The 15985-nt window shown below is 34.3% G+C and overlaps 1 protein-coding gene and 1 pseudogene across 2 annotated transcripts; one reads left to right on the forward strand and one right to left on the reverse strand.

Annotated features, from left to right (window-relative positions):
* Positions 1 to 6412: 6412 nt before the first annotated feature.
* On the reverse strand, positions 6413 to 10396 carry LOC149493440 (uncharacterized; annotated as a pseudogene).
* Positions 10397 to 12346: 1950 nt separating this feature from the next.
* Positions 12347 to 15912, forward strand: TIC22-IV (Tic22-like family protein). Of its 2 annotated transcripts, none has more exons than XM_012216277.4 (9): positions 12347 to 12849; positions 12967 to 13029; positions 13641 to 13715; positions 13960 to 14010; positions 14774 to 14833; positions 14949 to 15020; positions 15298 to 15333; positions 15419 to 15584; positions 15693 to 15912. In XM_012216277.4, the coding sequence occupies exons 1-8, from the start codon at positions 12475 to 12477 to the stop codon at positions 15509 to 15511; spliced, it is 825 nt and encodes a 274-aa protein (XP_012071667.1). In that variant the 5' UTR covers positions 12347 to 12474; the 3' UTR covers positions 15512 to 15584; positions 15693 to 15912. The 2 variants fall into 2 exon arrangements, with proteins under 2 accessions (XP_012071667.1, XP_020534879.1); XM_020679220.3 differs by having other exon boundaries at positions 12437 to 12849; positions 15419 to 15604.
* Positions 15913 to 15985: the final 73 nt, after the last annotated feature.

Here is a 15985-nt window from a genome sequence, read left to right on the forward strand (position 1 = left end):
TAATGATATCATAATAGAACTATTATAACTTTCTCTAAGAGAAGTAGTAATCAGTTCTTTATGTCTTCTTCTTTTTGTACCAAAAAAAAGGCAAAAAAAAAAAAAAAAAATCATCCTGCCACGTTATCTGGTCAAACATATTCTTTTTTTTTTTTTCTCACTTTAGTAACGTTTTTTCAGGAACAATTTATAATAATGTTAATCACAGTGACTGAATTTTATTTGTTTATTTTTTGGTTACAAAGCGGAGAAATAAAGCAAAAAGACAAAGGTATAGTCAAGTGAGGATAAACTAGACCACATGTTTCGAATAACTTGACCGCAAGATAGTATCGGTAAGGCTTAAGGCTTACTATAAACACTGAATTTTTGAACAAAAGTGAAATGATTCCTATTATAATTAATATATAGTTTGGTAAGAATCTTGACCCAAACCCAATTATATCTCCCGTAATTAAGCCTTTGTTTGGATACGGGTTTTTTTTTTTTTTTTAAGGAAAAGAATAACTATAAACATTGATTTGTTTAGATTCAATTTATAGACTTATTCTGGCTAAACTAATATATATATATATATATATATATATATATATATATATATATATATATATATATATATATATATATATATATATATATATATATATATATATATATATTTATTTATTTATTTAAAAAATGAGAGTATTTCTGCCTATTCATTAGGAAAAAGAAACATATAGCGGGAAAATTTGTAAAAAAATTTATATTTTAATTAATTTGCATCGTGCATAGACGGCTAAGTGTAGACAAATATGTTAATCTCCCAAAAAAGAAATTTTCTTTTATTTGGGAATGGGGAGGAAAATAATTAATGAAAGGAGTGAACTTTAACTTATTTTCCACACAGGTTCACATATTTAAAATTTCTCTAATTTGAAAAAAAATCAGTTAAAAATATGAAATTCTACTATTTTTATGCAAATTATTCAAGTACTAACAAATTTCAAATATTTATCAATTTTCAAATTTTAAATAAAAGTATATTTCTCAATTTATAATAAATAGAATTTCCTTTCCTTCAAAATTTTGCACTTTCCATATAAAGGAAAATATAATTTATTTTCTTTGTTTATTTATATCCAAGTGGAAAATAGAATTAACAATATTAACTCATTTTCAAAAAAAAAAAAAAAAAATTGGGTTAGTGTAAGTGATCAAGGGGTGGTAACTCATATCACTGGAGGAAACTTTGCACGAGTTTTTGGAGACCTGGGTTTAGGAAAGGATCTCCCGAATATTGGGTAGTTGTCGTTAAACCAGGTAGAATCCTTTATGAAATTGTGGAGTAGCAGAAAATATAACGAGAAAATCTATTTGAGGTGAGAATCTCATGTATGGTTCTGTAATAGCGATGGGAACAGTGATGCTTGTTGCTTTGTCTGGTTCAATAATATCGCTTATCCTAGTGAGTTTTAAGGGAGATCTATGTGCTTCTTGGTTATAACCTCCAAATTTAATAAGGATTTTGTTCATTACATACGTACACGGGAGAAAATGAAATAAGTATGTAGAAAACAAAACCGATATTCTTTAGAATAACATTGTAAACTAATCGAAAGGAATGTAGTGCAGCTTGGTAGAGCATTTATTTTGGGTACAAAATGTCATGGGTTCAAATCCTCTCATCCCTACCTATTACTTCGTCCCTGAATAATAACGAAAGAATCGATTCCATTGTGGTCTTGAAATTATATAATAATGGAAACAATTTACTTTCTTTGATGATTCCATAGTAGCTTGCACCATGAAAGCTTTTCAAGAAGGTTTTCTATTGTATTTTGCTTTGTTTTATCAATTTTTTTGTGATTATTTTCATTATTGTAAACATATTTAGTAATAATTTTTTATGACAATTCCCTATTTTTTCCTCTATAATTTTCCTTCCTTCATTATTTTTCTCCTCCTTCCGAAACAAAGCCTTAATTATTGAAGCAACTATGCCACTTGAAACCACATGTGTTTGTTGATTCAAAGCAAAAATTAGTTGCGAGAATCTGCAAATTCCATCTCGGAATATATATATATATGTGGAATTTTAATTTATATATTAGAAAAAAAAGAGAGAATATATTGTCGCTAGCTTCTGTATATATACCTTGTTTCTTTTATATGGTGATTTTTATTGATATGCTTATTTTATTAATTTGTTTTTATTGATATGATATGATTACTTTTATTGAATATATTTTGTTTTTAAAAAATAGATTGGCAAGTTTGCATGTTAATTGAATCATATAAGTTTTCATCGCACTTATAACAAAATCAATTATCCGTTATTCAGCAACATTTTTGTAGAAATAAAAAATATATAAAAAAAAGAATTTATATTGATTGAAAACACTAGTACATATCCTTCAGAAAGGGCAAAAAGAAAATGAAAAAGAAAACACTAGTATAATACACAAGTTCTCTGCAACTTCTTACGCAGGAAACATATATGAATACTATAACACCTTCAGTTTCTCTTCTCGTAAGAAAGCAGACATCCATTACCATTTACCAATTGGCATCTTATAATTACATGAAAGTGCATATTTAACAACCTCAACCAACTCGGCTTCATTCACGTAGCCATCTCTATTCTTATCAGCATGATAGAGAGCTCGCTGAGCTCGCCAGCCCGGCAGCCGAGAACCCAAGTACTCGAAGGCTTTTGCAACCTCTTGGCGGCTAAGAAGGCCGTCTCTGTCACTATCAAAGCGCCTAAAAATTTCTTTCAGATAGGGTTCAGTAAGGGGAGGCGGAGGACAGCATTTACAGTTGGTGTGGAAAGTAAAAAATGGAGCCATGTCTTCTTTTGGAAGGAAAAACTTGGATTAATTGCTTATGAGAGCTTAATTTTACTTAGGCGTCTGGTTGCTGTTGGTGAATCAAAGTCTGTAGAACAGATTTTATATAGAGACGTATATGCATTATTAATTATGTATTCCTTTTTCCTTTTTTTTTCTGTCTTGATTTGCTAATTGGAAGAGCAAAGATATATATATATATATATATATATGACATCAATTGAGGCGAAACACGTTGCGTATGTATACTGATGCAATACGCTTCAAAAAATAGAAATAAAAATACAGAGATAAGTTTAGATTAAAGCTAAGAAATGGATAAAAAGAGAAGATAAAGATTGATGCGAATCTCTGGTAATAAAGCACAGTCTAAAGATTACTGCTAAAGACTGGAAATTCCAACATCACCGGAATTCTGTGACTGTGGATTTGTAGTACTGTGATTGGAAGAATATTATCTAATGGCGAAAGATTCTTTGTTTTGCTTCTTGGGAAAAAGATATGGAAATGATGAACAAGATTAGCATAATTGATCCTAGATGATTAAACTATTTAAATGCTCACAAATCCTGCACCTTTTTAGTTGTGAAATATTTTTATCTTCTATTCCATCCAGACAAATCGAACGTATATGTGTTTTTAATAATTAAGTTTTTCAGTTTTGAATCGGATAGACTTGAGATTTAATATTTTACGCAGCCGTGGTGTACTTATTTTTATATTTAAGGTATTAAATTGATGAAATATCAAAATATATGAATTTCACAGGATATATAAATTTTAAAATTTTATATTACACCATTAGGTTGAAAGATAATTTTATGAGTTTACTTTTTTTTTATGACTTTTATTTGGTTAAATAGTTAAACTTTTATTTTCAGTTTTTGAAAAAAAAAAATATGAAGAAGGTACCTTATTAGGTTAATGTTGGAGAAATTTTGTTCGGAATGGCATATGGTTAAATTAGATTTAATGATAATATTATTGAAATAAAATTAAGTGGTTTAAACTTATCATTTATAAAAAAAAAAATGTTAGAATTGAAAAATATTTAAATTTCGTTATTCAAATTCTATGCATCCCGTACCTTTTCAATAATAAATTGTGAATAATTTGGAGCCGAAGCAGTTAATTTGTGGAGAGATCAAATTCAATGTGTTTTAGATGAGGAGTTCCAAAGGTAGGTGAGTATCATTGGGAATGTAATCCAATCCATTGTCCGATATCTTATATAAAGAAATTATTCAATTAATATGTTGGTTTCGGATCTTAAAATGTGAAATCCATGAATTTTACAAAATTCGTAAAATATCAAATTATGAATTTGTGAAATCTATGGAATTTGACATTCAATTGTTTGATTAAAAAATAAAATTCATGAACTTAAAAAAAAAAAATTTCAAATGAAATTAAGTGGCTTAAATTTCATCCTGAGAAAATTCTACCAATGAAGTGAGATTTCTTTTTCTTTTAAAATGTTGAAATTGAAGCCATGATGATGGAATTTATTAATTCCATAGATTTTGACAAATTTTTTTTAATCAAACAAAGAAATTTAATAAATCCATTAAATGTTTAAATTCCATGAATCCAAACAACCTCTTTGAATCTTTGAAATATCATAAATATTTAGAGATTGCAAAATATCTTGAACTCCTGAGTGAGACTGCAGTTGAGTCAACCAAATCCGAACAGAGCATTTATTTTTTCAATGTTTTATTGAATTTTTGAGTTAATTTTTGGGGTAATCCAAAAATTATATAGTATTTGGACACCCTGCTCGAAAATAGAAACATACGTGTGTTTCTATAATTTAAATTAAAAAAATTTCTTGTGTGCCAACTTCTACTCCAGCTTTAATAAAGAGACGAGAAAAAATGAAGCGAAGGGCACTCTGCTATATTTTGATCGAACAAGTTACCTACAAAATATCTTACGCCGGAAACCTCTCGTGTAGTTTCTCCTTTCATAAGACACAGACTACGATTCCACTACTGCCATGGAAACTAATTAAATATAAAATTGAAAATGAGTCACACATAAAAAGCCCTCTTGATTCATAGCTCTACTACCTACTTAATGGTGTAGCCTAGACTATAAGCGTATTTGACAAGCTCTTCAGCCTCCCTCTTGTCGATGCGTCCATCTCGGTTCTTATCTGCATAAATCAACGCTAGCCAAGCTTGTACTGGTGGAAATCGAGCACCTAACGACTTGAAGGCTTCTAATAGCTCTTGCCAGCTGAGAATGCCATCTCTATTGCGGTCAGCGAGCCAAAGCATGCCTCTTACTTGTTCTTCAGTTAAGGGTATAACAGGACTCGGTCTTTTTAACATTTATCACATATAAAATGTATAGCTAGCTAGTTGCTTTGTGTTGTGGTGAATGACTCGAAGCCTAGCCAAAGCCCAAGAACTTATATATAGATTGATATGTAGTTAAAGGTTGATCTTCCTCATCCAGCTTGACTTGACTGAGGGGACAAATTTTGATTCTCTTATAATGTGCATTTAATATGCATTTCTTGTCATTTATGGTTGCCGTGTTATGATGTGCTTCCTTCAGATTAATGTGTAAAGAAATTTGTAAAATGATCAAGGAAATGCTTCACTAGCACGAATAGAATAGTATAGATTCTCATCGTTGTTTTTCACGAGTAGCGAACACTGATCTTGTAGATGACTTAATTATCACCAATGGGGCCGCTGCCACACCTCTTACGTATGGAGGACTAAGGTGAGAAGCTTTAATTTTTTATGCAAAGCTTATCAATATCTCGTGTTAGCTTAAGAGTACGGTATCCAAGTCTTTCTTTTTTTTTTTTTTTTTTTTTTTTTGACATCAGAGACAATTTTCAGTTTTTTACTTCTTTTATTTTGCTAACTCTAGAAAATATTTGCCTAGATCAGTTATACGGCCTCATTTATGTACGAAATCAATTAAATTAAGAATTCTAAACGAAACAAGCGAGAAAGTCGTGAGCCCAAATTTGAATGAAAAGCATGTCCTCCACTTCTTTGGACTGGCCTACTCAGTACTCGTATCTATCATCAGTTAAATATGGCTCAAGAAAGGAACTCCCAACCGATCTCACCTTGTTACTAAGCTAAGGCACCAAAGAAGGAACACATGTCTCTCTCGACCTCACCAGATCCAAACAACCTTTCTGCTTGTCCAACAGTATGACGGAGTCTACTGAAGCAGTGTAGATATTCAGCCAGACCTCAATGGTTCTTTTAGGGATAAAGTTGTCGAGAGTATGGAGATGGATCTGGATACTGATCCATTAGATGGTGTTGACTATGTGATTGCTTTGGAAGAAGTTCAGATCAATAGAACGGGGAAGATTGGTTATTAATTCAGACTTTCTTTTAATTCAGAGATTCAAACTTAATTCCCAGTAGTTTTACCTTTTCTGCTAGACTAAGGCATGCATTGATTTTATTACTAGGCTGAGTTTTGCTTCAAGGTAGAATGAATGAAAGAAAGATCAATTGTTACAAAACAACCACAAGTTAAAGAAGAACAAATTAACTCAGGCAACTCTTTATTCTGTTGTAAAATTATTATCTGTTAGCTTATTATTTCACACTAAGCTCGACTCTTGCATCGGCATGTGATATCTGGAACTGTTCAGTTAAACCAAAATGAGCCATCAGGAGCCAAACATGAGTAAGAAGTTCTCCACCCCGTCCCAACTGCTGAGCATGATTGGTTCCTCTACAGTGGCTAGCAGCATAAGCCAACATTTCCATCCACACATCAGTCACCACCTCCCACATTTTCGGTATGTTTTGCAGATCCGATGCTAGCCTGCATGCATCAAATAACACAGACATGGTTCTTTCTCCTTTTACTTTAACTGGTGGATCTCCAATATTGTCATTATTAAGTAACACCTTGCAGGCTTTCTTTTCATATAGATTGAAATCTGTGTATTTGAAAAGACTGATTGCCCAGGAGGAAGTATCTTTGTACTTTTTAATACCTGATGCTACGGATTCAGGCTCTTGAAAAAATGTGGTGGCTTCAGCACAAGTGTCTTGATATCTGATCTTCCCGATTCCCATGGCCAGTGGCAACATGGACGAACGCATAACCAACAGATACAACATATACTGCGATAACTTCCTGCTTATTTCTTCATTTTTCTCCTGCCTATCAGCGTGGTAGTTGAGAATTCTAGCTATGTGCCATATAATAATGCTTCGGTCGAACTCTACATCCACACTCCGAAGAGATGTAGGAAAATTACGAAGGGCATGAGCCCCCCGACACGTATATTGATTTTTAAGCTCTTTCTGGTAAGTGGATGCATCTATGATTGATTTAGTCTCGATGAGTTTGTCGAATTTCTCCTTGAGATATGTGAATATGGAATCTTTCAACTCAGGTGTAACTGGCTCACAAGTCATGTGCTGGTGTTGTAGTATTTTGTCAATGCCGAAGAACTTGTGGATTTTGCTCTTTGTTACAGGCTTACCTGTGAAGCAATAGCTCAGTCAATGCCAAAGAGTTTGACCATCTTCTACGTCTACGCAGGCGTACATGAGAGATGGCTTGGCGGATAACTCTTTTCTGCTTAGGCAGATAAAGATCAGTCCAATCTGTGGAGACTAGCAAAAGCAATGCAAATAGCTCAAGAACAACAGCTATGACCAGCAACAGGAAGGTTATGGCTACATCAATCTCAGAGCAATTTTGCTTGTTGGATAAAGTAAAAAGACCAGTACAATGCAGGTGGTGCCGAGAGTGACGAACCGAAGCCAACAGCCGTTACGTGTGAAAATTATTGTTCCTTTATTATAGAGCAAATCATACACGAATCCCAGTTCAATCTCGATAACTTCGTAAGCTTCTTCGCAGGATATTTGACTGCACAGGGATTGGCTAATGTCCCGATCTTGAAAACTGAGGATGAGATCAACAAAGAAAGACGCTTGAAAGTTTTGAACAAGTAATGAGCTTTAAGCAATGCAATTTCACCTTCAATGGACTTGTCTTCCATTGGAGAAACATCCACTGTCACTTGCCCCTCAACTACTTCATCTGCTACTACATAGAACCTTCCCATTGGTTTAAAGTGAATTCCTCCACTAACGTGGAGTAATCTGGAGCAGTAATCATGGAATCTCTTAGTTCCTCATTGCTTTGCTGACCTAAGCGACCATGTACTCTCTCCATAATTTATAATTCCTGCCAAGAACATTGGCATGGTTAGAATGACAGAGAACTTGTCCAGGCCAGAAGGAATATATACAGTGCCACTCCTGTTTGTACTCCAAATCCAAGGAAGTGCCTTAACCACAATTCATTAACTTCTAAAGAAAATGCAGTGATAGTATCAGGGCCGCCCAAGTGCAGCAGAAGAAATGGCGCCCAAAATGCATTAAGCTCTGTATTTGCGTCTAAATTGAATTTATTACCGTTTTTCTCCTCATACACATCTCCCAGGTCATTCAAGAGCACTCCAAGGGCAACTGTTGCTACCCAATCGGCCATCAAGTAGGCACACCATAACACAACTTGGGTCCATGTTTTCTTTGAATATTTCCCGCGATTTCCATAAAAAAGTAATATGCAAAATGAGGCTGATTAGAACCTGAACGCGCAGCTCCCACTCCTTCCATGCTTTCCTGATTGATGAAGCAAATATTTCCATGTTTCTTCTTGCCTTTATGTAAATCAAGCCGCTAACAACTGAAAATTAAGCATAGCTAGCTTGTTAGAAAAGTTAATCAGCTTGATATTTATACAAATTATAATTCTGAATTAGATTGAGCAAAAGAAATAAATTATTGCATTTAAAAAAATTAATAAAGAACCCGCAAGGATTAATTAGCTCAAGCAGTAAGTCATAAGCTAGATCTAGATCTGTCAAAAAGACAATTGTAGGAAGAAAATTCACAAACCCATAGTGGAAATAAAAGATTAATGAAGAAACACACAAGTGGAAAATTTAACTTCCTACCTGCTAGAATCATACTGCCAAATTTCGAAAATCTTGTTCCAAACTAAAACTTGGGCTTATAATCTAGATTATAATCTTACTTGTAGAGATATTGTTTATAATCTTGCTTGTGGACAAAATTAATAAAATGAATGAAAATACATCTCGTAAATTTACAATAATTACATTATTACATGATTAATTATATATTTTATATCTTCTTCAAAATCTGGTACAGGGAAGAATGAGAAGATGAGGAAATGCAAGACAAAGTCTAGGCATATATTGCAGTTAGGAATCTTCTCTCGGCAAACATTTGACTTGATGAAAATTTGCTGGAGGAAATCAGGAAATAATACTTTCCCACTATAAAGTCCATGTCATATATTTGTGTATTTTTAATATATTTTTGAAGAGCCTAAAGTCATTGGATGAAACCACTAACAAGTTGTTGGCCATAGCTAATTCTTTATCAAGATTTTAGGAGTTATATGCATAAAAGTTTGTATTTTCCGCTACTTTCTTGAATTTTCAATTTCAATATTATTTCCATGAGGCTTAATAATTGAAGTATAAGACCCATCCATTTATTATATATTGCATGATTTGAGGCAATTAAGTAGTTTTTCTATAGTGTATTTATCATTTCCTTAAAGTTGACTTGTTATATTTAATTTCATTATCCATTTATAAATTAAAGCTATTAGTTTGAATCGCGATGAACATCATTCATGATAAAAAAATTATAAATTAAATAATGAGAAAAATAATACGAACTTAAATATTACTATTTTTATCATCCAACATTCTATCTTTGACATGAAAAATTATCCTGCCTCCTTTAACTGTTGCCTATCGTTCCTCGTATCACAAAGTAGCCAATATTTCCCCGGCATTGCCAAAACTCAGGCTTGGACAAGCCCTTTGGAGCTCCTATGTTAATGGACAGGCTTTAAATAAATACCAATTGCATCAATAATATGGCTACTCCTGCCATAGAACCCAACGATCATGCCTTCAGTCATGGGAACAGAAAAGTACGTTCCTTCCTCCTGACCAAATGGTCCATATGTTCTTCTGTTGCTTTCGAAACTAAGTGAACGAACACAATTGTCTGCTCCCATTACAGCATAGCTACCATAGTGTCCATGGATTGAAGTAAGGTACTCATCTGGGTAATCAAGCTCCGCCTGCCAAAAAAAATGGCAGCAAGCAAGAAAGTAAATAAATCAAGCTCTTTAGCTGATTCCAAGAAAAAAAATACTAAAAAGTGACTAACCTTGGTTTCATGGGTTTGTAAAACTCAACCACGTTTCTCTGACCAAATTAAGGCTCCTTCTCTTTCATACTCAATGTGGATAGCTTCAATAATATTTCCATGAGTTATCACCAACTTTGTGACCGTGCAGAACACTCCGTCGTCCCACCAACTTCCTCCCTGACCACCCCAAGTCCCTATAGCAATGGGTACTTGCTACAACAGCATAAAATTGATTAGTCAAGCAGAACAACATCTGACAAAAATCGATGTTTTAAAACTAATAGAATTGTTATTCTCAAAAGAGATAGAGAAAAAGACACCAACTTTCCTGAGGTCTGGTCTCATGCACTCCATGTGAATAGCTAAATGACACACCTTACTCCAATAAAACGGTTGGTAATTTGGTTCTATTTTTCTATGGCATGTATGGCAATTATGCTTCTCCAACGCAACTTCACGAGACCATGATTTAGCGTCAATGGAGAAACCAATGAAACCATACAGATTCCACAATATCAATTAACATTATAATTGCAATCATACATTTGTAGCCAACCGAGCTGCCCGGTTTAATGCAAATACGACATTTATATTGATAATTGTACTTCACGGCCATGATAATGAAATTAAGTGTTGATGCATTTGACGAGGAACAATAGGAGGCAAAAAACCACGGTTAAGGTTGGTTTGGAAGAGGCAATCATGACAATCATCTGAAAATTCTTCACAATCGTTACATTTATATGACTGTTGATAGTCATATTGCTTAGGGTTTGTTTCCCTAAAACAAGGAGGACAAATCTCTATATTTGGAGATGACTCAGCACATAATTTATGAAAGGTGAATTCATCACACTCTACACATTTATAAGAGGGGCCAGAAACAAATTTCGAGCAACTTTTGTATTGGACACCATTCATTCTTGGTTCTTCAGATGAGATTGGTACATGTCAATGGTCATTTTTTTGGTGGTTTGCTAAGTTTGTCGTGCCCCTCTGGGTTTTTTCTTACACCATCATCATCTTTTTTGGGCTGAGGAAGTAATTTTGACCTAATTTTGTAGACAACTTCATTCACATCAAATGACTTTCCATTGATGCTTACATTCAAAATGTATCCTCGATCATAATCATTGTGATGATTATTAGTTTCACCTTGAATGATGATCAAACGCGCCTTCCCAGAACGCTCAACTTCTACCCATTTATGGAGTCGGGCATCATTAAATAGCAACAGGTTGATGATTACGCTGAGCTTCAAGTCGAGTTGGGTTAAAGCCAATTGAGAAATAATTTCAAACGGTAAATCGTCTGCAAGCTCATTAGAGGAGGTTGGAAGGGATAGCTTTTGAAGGGTTTGGGTGATATCGCTTTCAATAATAAGAGGACATTGAAGGGATTTCGCTAATTCATGAGATATCCTACTGCTTGAATGATCTATTATTGCTACAATGAAGGGTTGCTCCATTTTTTCTTCTCTCTACCTCAATTATCCCTGATGAATTAATGTGGCTATATTAGTACATTATATAATATGATTTGAATTAATGAAAATTGCTTTTCACATGCTGGAGGAGATCTGGAAATAATACTTTCCCACTATAAATAAAGTCCATGTCATATTTGTAATTTTTTAATATTATATGCCTATAGTCAAAGGAGATTGAATTTAATATAGCCAAGTCTTTCTTTATTATTTTTTAGGAGTCTAATGTCATTTGATGAAATGAAACAACTAACAAGCAATTCTTTAATAATATTTTTGTAATTATAGGCATATAAATTTGTATTTTTCTTTATCTATAGATATTATATATAAAATGTATTGTAGCTTAGTCTTTCTTTATATTTGAGCCAGCATCATTTGAGGCAAGTAGTTGGAAACTCATTTGTAATATTTATTTCACATTTTTTATTTTTGGCTTGCTTTATTCATTTGTAATTCTACATTTATCGTTCTTGTGTGTATAAGAATTAATTTATTCTTTAGTGTATCTAAAACAAATTAATATAAAATATATATTCATTTATATATTAAAATGCGGTTTAATATTTAAGGGAAAAATATATTAACCTTGACCAATTTGCGAATTTGTCTTGTTTGTGAGAAAGAAGCAGCAGCAGAGGCGGCCATCTGAATCATGTCTGTGACACTGGCTATATATATCCCTTTAAGGCAAAAAGTAGAAGCAAAGATAACGAAAGAAAAGGCCCAGCCCAGTTAATCTAGAGGTCGAAATGGACAAGGCCCAGCCCAGTTAAAATTAAATATCAGGAACATATGCGCTTCAAAATCATGTCCACAGCACCTTCCTATTTGTTGGACTGTGCTATATATCATTCCTGTATAGCTGTGCCTTTTGCATTCCCTGAATGCTCAGGCATAAATCGAACTCACCGTCCGGTCTGCTTCTATTCCCTTGCCGTTAACAATGGAACCCTCTACACCCTCGAACCCTCTCTTATCGTTCTCTACATTCATCCACCAGAACTGCCTCCGGATAGGCGCGGAGCTCGCCACTCGGTTTGGTGAAACAACTCGAGCCCTAGCCTGCAACCTCCAGCGGCGGCCTACTAACAGGCTACTCTGTCCGGCGCCGCTATTCGCCTCTGTATCGCAGCCAAAGCACTCTGCAGCTGCAGCCACTTTGAGCTCAGACCACGTGGCTAAAACCCTTGCCGGCACGGCCGTTTACACAGTGAGCAATTCTAACAATGAGTTCGTGCTTATCTCTGATCCTGATGGAGCCAAGTCAATTAGCTTGCTTTGCTTTCGCCAGGAAGACGCCGAAGCCTTTCTCGCTCAGGTTAGTAGCTGTATAAACATACGTATTTAGAAATGCGTGCGTCTATGTAAACGAGTAAATTCTGATGGTCTGCATTTTTTTGTGCTGACATTTTCTTTTTCGCATAAATTTGTTAAGGTTCGGTTGCGGAGAAGAGAATTGCGAAGTGAGGCCAAGGTTGTGCCTATTACTCTTGATCAGGTAGCTATTTCTGTTTTTACATTGGTTTTTTCTGTGTATAGGTAATAGGCGTATCTAAGTGCATTGTACATTTTGAAAATTTAAATGGTGATATAGGCCGAGTCTCTGCATACTGGACCAAGAATTCTGGTGATTTGGGACGTATAATACCTTGGATAATACCAATTCAATGGATAAGTTACATACACTTGCTCTGTTGCTCTGAGAATGATTGTTAGTCATTTGAAAGGTTATCTTATCTCTGAAAGTAATCAATTAGTTAGTTCAGGTGTTGACAAGTCTTCTTGCATTCTGTTCAACACAGTGCAATCTGTTCCTTGCTAGACTTAGCGTTGCTTAATGCAATACGTCTTTCTCTCAAAGCCATCTCCGCAGGTTATTTATAGGAATACTGTACTAGGCTATGCAAATTTCTTTAGAGACTACAGTTGATAACCAAATTCAGTGGCTAAATGAATGGCTTTAACTTACTGTATAGTGTATGCTTTCGTTACCATCAATTTTGTTATTCATATTCATGCAAATTATTCAATTCCTTTGCAGGTAGTCATAAATTGTTTGCTTTCTCCTATTTTAACTATGCATTTAATCTTCTTTCTTGAATGTTATAGGTATACATGTTGAAAGTTGAGGGAATTGCATTTCGGTTTTTGCCCGATCCAGTTCAAATAAAGAACGCATTAGAGGTCAGTTCTTACAGTTATTATGTGGAAACAAGATAAAACTCATTGGGTTTATTTGTCATTTTGGTTGTGGGGGGAGGGATGATTTGACCAAAAGATTCCTCCGTGGTTCTGTTAGAATTTATAAAACGGTGTCATCGTAACAATTCACATATAATATTATGTTTGCAACATTCATATTTATATTCCTTCCAACCAGCTGAACTACATTACAGTAATACTTATAATAACCTTTTTTATTTATCAGCTGAAAGCTGCTGGCATCAAGAGCGGTTTTGATGGAGTTCCTGTTTTCCAGGTATGCTGTGAAACTTATTGCACATATAGGCCATCCCTGAAACTGAAAATAGAAGCATGTCGTAGCTCATTTGTTTGATCTGTGAAGCAAATACCACTAATTCCATAATGCATGACGAATACAGTTGACACATGCACATATGTATGAGGACATACTGGGGCTTGGTTTGACATGTATGTTCTTCAGGTACAGTGGCCATCTAGGTTGCATGTGCTAGGATTCCAACTAGTTTCTTTCTTTATTATTATTTTTTTTTATGCTTTTTCTTTTGTGTTTGTGTGTGGTGTTTGCTTTTGGGGGGTGGGGTTTGGGTGGTTGGGGTCAATCCAAGTAGAGTCACTGCAGTTAACAATTGGAACTTGCCTCTATTACAAAATTCATGGTTTTAAGTTCTCTGTGAAGTGCAATTAAGTTTCGTTTTTCATACTTGAATTTTAATACTTTTGAAAATTTAGCTCAACTTATTTACTACTCTTGAGTTGAAATTTCCCATAGCTTGAGAAGTCTTCAGTTCAAGCTCATATAGTATATTGTTTATTTAAGCACACAAGACAGTTGAGATCGAGCATTGTAATACTCCAATTAGTTTGACTTGATTAAAATATAGTCAAATTTGAATCCTTTGCAACCATGTTCCAATAATTTGACTCATTTACGCCTCTATTTGTTTATACTCTGTGGATATATCTTTTTTTTTTTTTGTGTGTGAATGTATCATTTTATGACAGTTTATTCTTGTCTCTTGAACTATCTCTATCTGCAGTCAGAACTTCTTGTTGTCAAGAAGAAAAACAAGCGTTATTGCCCAATATATTTCCAGAAGGTATGTTTTACTCGTTGAGCTCCCCATGGATGCTATTGCATTTTCTTAGCACTCATCCTGTAGGATGTAGTTATGGCTGCATTGATATCTGGCTATCTTCTTTCTGCTGGTGCAGGAAGATATAGAAAAAGAACTGTCAAAGGTTTCAAGGGCACCAAGAGGACTGGGTCTTTCTCAGCATATTATGGTACAAAACACAGAACAATCCCCTTTCCCTCAATTTTCTCATTTACAAAGTGTGATTTCACAAGATTAGTACAATGAATTTGTCAGTGCCTAGACATACAAATACATGCCTGCACTGTAACTACTTAAATGAGAATTATTTGATAAAGCTGAAGAAATCAACTAGGTTGATGGTAAAGCCCATTGTTTTATAATCAATGCTTTCAACCCTAAGATTCTCATTGAAGAGTATTTAAGCTTGCATATATCTCTCTATTTCATTCAATTTGTTTGATCAGGTGGGAAGTTTGGAGGACGTTCTGAGAAAAATGGAGGTAATGGATCTGATTATAAAATCAATTGTACATCTCTTAAAAAGCAAATTGCATGTTGAATTTGTACCCCTTTGGTCTGATGTAGATGAGTGAGAAGAACTCAGGCTGGGAAGATCTGATTTTCATCCCACCTGGTAAAAGTCACTCTCAACACCTTCAAGAGGTAGTTAAGGTATGATGAATTGCTTGCATGTGTTACTCCAGCAGACCATATGAAAGTAATCAAAAAGCGGCGAACATGGTTTAAGCAGGTTGGCCATCATATCTAAGTGTATTACCTCTTTTCTCCAACCTTTTTCTTGTCTCTGTGGCATGCACCTAGATATAAGGTCTCACACAGTTTATAACTCCTCTAACAGATGTGGTCTGGAGTAGCCTTGAGGTATAAAGAAGAGATACGATGTCACTTTGAAAAAGGAATAAGAAAATGGACTAACATTCAATTCAGTAAAAGAGGTCAGTGTAAACTTAATTTACTGTCTGTACAGTATCAAAATGCTGCTGCTTTGAAATATTATCAAGAGATTGTCATGATTTCATCACTTATGGAATGGCAATTCTTTCCAAATGTTTCTTTCACTTCTATTTGTATTTTAGATGACATGTTTCTAGTTGAAGTTTTGTTGACATATCTGTGGAGGCATATAATGCC

The sequence above is a fragment of the Jatropha curcas genome, chromosome 9 (assembly GCF_041381405.1).
Source record: "Jatropha curcas cultivar XTBG-Jc1 chromosome 9, XTBG_Jcur_1.0, whole genome shotgun sequence".
Lineage (NCBI taxonomy): Eukaryota > Viridiplantae > Streptophyta > Magnoliopsida > Malpighiales > Euphorbiaceae > Jatropha > Jatropha curcas.